Raw genomic sequence first — 6,000 nt, 5'->3', positions numbered from 1 at the left:
CAGGGAGCCAGAGGCGCCGGGGCGCTGAGGGCGAAGGCCCCGGAGGCTCGGAGTCGCCGGGGGCGTTGGAGGCGAAGGCCTCGGGGCGTCGGAGGTGCCAGGGGCGCCGGAGGCGTCGGGGGAGCTGGGGGCATAGGCCTCGGGGCGCCGGGGGCGCCGAAGGCATCGGGGGCGCTAGGGGCGAAGGCCCTGGGGTGCCGCCCCTGATGCCAGGGTGCATTGGGGGCGCTGGGGGCGAAGGGTTTAGAGCGTCGGCGATGCACAAAACGTAATTCATAATTCATAATCACTTCGTAATTTCTAATTCGTGCATCAATTTCTTTTCGAAACCAGTCGTTTCGATTTCTTTAACTTTATTTTTATTCGTGTTTCAATTCCTTTTCAAAACCCTCCGTTTAAATCAACGGGCATAAGACTAGTATACATATAATAGTAGAAATAAATAATATGTAATTATAGGTTTCTTAAAACAATTTTATTTTGCAATATCGATTACATACATATATTTTATAACATAATATCGAGCTGGTAGAGATCTTGGAGAAATGTGGAGAGAATTAAACGTGTGGAGTCATCACAGAGAGCATTCACAGCCGACAGTCAAATTATGAAGCACGATTATATATTTATCATTCAGATCTTTAGGTAGGTCTGCCACTGATTTGTCGCCGTTTTTCTTTAACTTCAAAATATTTATCTGACAAGAAAAATAAAAAAAAATGTAATTATCAAACAGCATCTTACACTAAATTATTGTTATCTAATGCATGTGTGTACATACGTTGATTTTTTTTTCCTTGCACGAATAACCTGGCAGAAAACACGCCGATGGCTTGCAAGTAGCCTTCATCAAATAATTTGGATACCAATTACGGTCCAAAATCTCCAGCTTCCACTAAAATATAAGAAATATTTTAATATACTATAGTCATTATATATTGCTGTCGGTTCCCTCATCACTGAGGATCGTGACTATGATGTGCGGTCAACCAGCTGCCTCCATTCAGTTCTAAATTCGGCCAGGCGAAGACTTGCTACCGTGGAAGCGCCCGTCGCTGCAGATACTTGGTCAGTCCAGCGTGCGGGGGATAGTCATTAAGATTGCTAATAATAAATTAAATGTACCTCAACTTCACAGCTGCATGCTGCAAGCCTAGCATCTTGGAAAAGTCCCCTTTTATGAGGTGAATTGTACATCTGAGCTGATGATGGATCATTTAGCTGTAATTTTATTCAAATTGAATTCAAATTAAATTATATATATATATATATATATACTTTCTTAATTTCTTAATTTGAATGTGATGTATGAGTGGTATCTTAATCTACTCTCTTCCATTTGGGCCTCGCAGGGATGTTTTATATATATATATATATATATATATATATATATATATATATATATATATATATATATATATATATATATATGTATATATATATATATATATATATATATATATATATATATATAGATATATATATATATATATATATATATATACATATATATATATATATATATATATATATATATATATATATATATATATATATATATATATATATATATATATATATATATATATATATATATATATATATATATACTAGTAAATATGTAATTGAATAATTTGTGCAACAAAATTCGCTTCGGAGTTAGAGTGAACACTGTAAAATGTATATTTAAATTTTAGTCAAAGGTTATTTAACTTTAATTAAATGAGACGCGTCGAAAACCCAATTTGAAGCTTTTCCACTAGGTTACAATTCAAATTCGAAGCTGTTTATGTGCGTGTTTTTTTTTCTCGTAAATTAAATTAATTATATTTGTCTACATTAGAACCGGTTGTCAAGATGATTTATGCGTAAAATTAATTACTATAAAGTTCGATTATTAATTCTATCAATGCCGTGTCAGAATTTGCACAACGAAAAGATAATAATAATGGGAAAAATCGATAAGTTAAAATTGATTGATTTTGATTTCTATTTTTAGAATTTTCATATCTGCATACATTCATTACATATTGTTCTCGAACATTGTTTTTCGAGTACAAATAAAAAATATTTTTACTAAAATTTCACGTAAAATTTTCTATTCCAAGTATTGTAAGCAGTCTCTCGTTCTAACACTCGATAACCACAATCGAATAGTAATCTGAACACCTTCAAAACTTAAAAAACGTTTAATGAAATTGATTGGCTTGTTTATCTAAAACCACCCAAAACTTAGAAAGAAAACATTGAAAGAAACTATTGACCATACGCATTTGAGGATAGATAATATGAGGGAACGCAGCTGAAATGAATAATCATCTCTAAATTAACATAAATATCGGTGACCGTCACCGCATCGAAAGGTCGAAAAATCGAAAATGTTCGTTTACCATGAATACTTATGAAAAGCGGGTAGTATATTGTACATATATACAATATGGGTCTACCTCACGCGACCGAAGGTGAAACGCCCGAAAACGCAAATACAAAGATCGAAAATCAAAAGATCTCAGTGGCGTGCGGTAAAACTCTCTCTCCCCCCGTCGTACAGCCTCACTTAATTTGCGCGATCAGGATACAAGAGGAACAAGAGAGATAATTTCACCGCATGTCACTGATATATATTATATACATATATGTACATAGTACCGTTTACCAGGCATACATTATTTTTGATCTTTCGACTTAAGATCTTTCGATTTTCGATCTTTGCTTTCCGATAGTACACCCGTATGTATATGTACATACATCTGGTATATGAACCATGGCAGTGCGGTCAGCAGATAATCGTCTATTGCACTGTTCGTCAATACATTTGTCTCCGTCGAATACAATATGATGCACTGAATTAAAGCGACTCCACTGAATCCCATTCATTTGACGATTGTTAGAAAGAATCACGCCCACTAGCGTCGCCATTACCAGTGATATGAATGTAGCTCGCAACGTTAACTGAAAAAAATGGATGAAAATTTTCAATAATATATGTATGTGTGTATACGTGTGTTTTTAAGATGTGAAGTCAAAACCGTTCTGACAACAGAACTGAGCGCCGACAAACTGCCCCAGCAAAAAGCCGCGATAAAACCGCGACAGAATATATTAAAAAATTCGGGTATGACCAACCCATGACTTTATCTATGTATTTGAGGAATATAAGAAGGTTACAAAACAAAATTCTATATTGAACCATACAGACAGATTATGAAATACTAATAACTATGACACTATTTTCGATACAAATTGAGCGCAAGTGTATGGAAACTTGCACAAGACAAAAGTTCTACTTCCGGTTGTCAGATTTTGTTCAATTTTTTTTATTACTTAAAATCACTATCAGTTTTATAATCATTAAATATTAAGAAAATAAAAATAACTTAAAAGGTCAAAATAAAATTGTTTTTAAAAAAATACTACTTCCGGATTACGAATTCTGACCAAAACCTTATCAGCTCTAAGTTAGAACATAAAGAATACAAATATAAATTTTAAGCTTGATACATTAACGGGTGTGGACAGAGAAGTGGGCAAAACATTTTTGACCTTTCTAAGAGGAAAAAATTTCACTTCCAGTTCATTAAATTTAGTGATTTTTTTATTATTTTTACTTAAAATCACTATCTTTATTATACACAATAAATATCAAGAAGCTTAAAATAATTTAAAAGGTCAAAGTAAAATAATGAAAAACTGTTTTAAAAATAAAATATTACTTCCGGTTTACAAATTCTGTTCAAAATCCTAGCAGCTCTAAGTTAGTACATTAAGAATAGAAATATAAATTTTCAGCTTAATACGTTTGGGGGTATGGACACGGTAATGGGCAAAACATTTTTGACATTTCTAAGAGGAAAAAATCCCACTTCCGGTTTATAAAATTTAATGACATTTTTTTAATTTTCATCTCATTGATACAAGAATTATACTTGAATTTTTTCGTGACGAGTACACATGTTTATGGGGTCGAAAAAAATAGTGGAAGAAAAATCGAACAAGAGTAAACTGCCACTTCCGGTTGACGGATGATTACCAAATTTTATACATAACTTTTTATTATGCTTAATCTTCTAGATATGAAATTTTAGTTCAATAAACCAAAAGGTTTCTGAGAAAAACATAATAAAACTTCGATTCTCTAGAGTAAAAGTACTACTTCCGGTTCAGATAAAAATATTTTAAAATTATAAGGCTATTAAAATTATTATTTCTATCATACTTAAAAAAATTTTAGTCCGATTAAGTTAGTGGTTTGGGATATGATTGAATTCAAGAACTTAAAAAAAAGAGGATACCTATAAGAGGAGGTACCAAATTTACGTCGTGTCGATAAAAATTTCAGTAACCGATACCAAGTGTCAGTTCATAGGACTAACGGTGTTCAAAAAATTCCCAAAATACACAGACACACAGACACATTTTTTCTAGATCATGAAAAACGTGATCAGTAATCGATTCTAAGTTCGAATCAATCAAAATCTCGAGTTAGAATTTTCGCATGATCACTAAACTTCATCTATTGTTAAAAAACCAAAAGAAAACAATGAGCATATTCATAACAACAATATTAATTTAAAATTTAAAAATAAAAGTGCATTCAAAGTTTCAAATTTCAGTTTAGTTCGTTTGTCTTGATTGATCCCCCTGTAGAAAAAACTCTTTCAGTTGCGATCGATGTAGGCTTTATCTAATATATAATTTCGAAAGCGACTTTGTATGTTTGTAAGTATTTTTGGTTGGAAACTTCGAAAACAAAAAAAAGTTTATATTACGACGATTCGATATATATATTTTTTTTCGATTCAAATAAATTTAATAAAAAAACAAATGAATATTTACTATTAGATTCGCCATGTTTAAGCTGTTTATATTACAAATACTGAGCGAAGCCGGGTAAACCAAATAGAAGTTAATAAAAAAAGTAAAACATATATAAAAACGGACTGTTGGTAAATATTTATATATAATATATGTATACATACTAGTGTTGTGCCCGTAGATTTTAACGGGTGGTTTCGAAAAGGAATTGAAACACGAATAAAAATAAAGTTAAAGAAATTGAAAAGACTGATTTCGGAAAAAAATTGATGCATGAATTAGAAATTATGAATGACGCCCCGACGCCTTTGCACCCAGCGCCCCCGATGCCTCCAGCACCCCGAGGCCTTCGCCCCCCACCCCCGACGCCTCCGGCACCCCGGGGCCTTCGCCCCCCACCCCCAACGCCTCGGGTGCTTCCAGCGCCTCCGACGCCCCGGGGCCTTGGCCCCCCAACCCCGACGCCTCTGGCGCCTCCAGCGCCTCCGACGCCCCGGGGCCTTCGCCCCCAGCCCTCCCGAAGCCTCCGGCAACCCCGGCGCCTCCAACGCCCCCGGGGCTTTCGCCCCCAGCGCTCCTGACGCCTCCGGCGCCCCCGATGCCCCCGACACTCCGGAGACGTCAAAAAAATGAAAAAAAAATATTTGGTTCGCCATACTGCTCTACGTCATACATGTATACATATATATATATATATATATATATATATATATATATATATATATATATATATATATATATATATATATATATATATATATATATATATACATTTATTTATTTTACTGAGGGCTCATATTTTCTAAGAGATAGTGGGGCCCACATGCCATCGGGCATGTTTGCTTGTATGGCCAGTCCGCCACTGTACATAGGTAATGCACATGCTTGTTAGGTAGGTAGCTACGTAAGCGACTGTCACGAATTCAACAATGTAACAATGTAAGATTTTGCAAAATACCCAAATGAAGCTTTGACACTTGTTATTTTATAATATAATATATATAAAAACGGTGTGTCGGTAAATAAATTATATATATATATATATATATATATATATATATATATATATATATATATATATATATATATATATATATATATATTTTATTTTATTTTATTGTCACAAATCAATACACACTCGCCATTACAGATTTGCTCCAATGCGACGGGTGTACGTTAATGAAA

General features: G+C 34.0%; 1 protein-coding gene across 1 annotated transcript in view; it reads right to left on the bottom strand.

Annotated features, from left to right (window-relative positions):
• Positions 1-455: 455 nt before the first annotated feature.
• Positions 456-6,000, bottom strand: part of LOC143918345 (uncharacterized) — a 31,721-nt gene continuing 26,176 nt past the window's right edge. The window contains exons 2-5 of the mRNA XM_077440204.1: positions 2,749-2,952; positions 1,126-1,221; positions 782-895; positions 456-697 (exon numbers count right to left, since the gene is read on the bottom strand). Of these exons, the coding sequence (XP_077296330.1) occupies positions 575-697; positions 782-895; positions 1,126-1,221; positions 2,749-2,919 (504 nt within the window). The 5' untranslated portion in view covers positions 2,920-2,952 and the 3' untranslated portion in view covers positions 456-574. The remainder of the gene's footprint in view (positions 698-781; positions 896-1,125; positions 1,222-2,748; positions 2,953-6,000) is intronic.

The sequence above is a fragment of the Arctopsyche grandis genome, chromosome 1 (assembly GCF_051622035.1).
Source record: "Arctopsyche grandis isolate Sample6627 chromosome 1, ASM5162203v2, whole genome shotgun sequence".
Lineage (NCBI taxonomy): Eukaryota > Metazoa > Arthropoda > Insecta > Trichoptera > Hydropsychidae > Arctopsyche > Arctopsyche grandis.
This window is presented reverse-complemented; position numbering and strand designations above follow the sequence as displayed.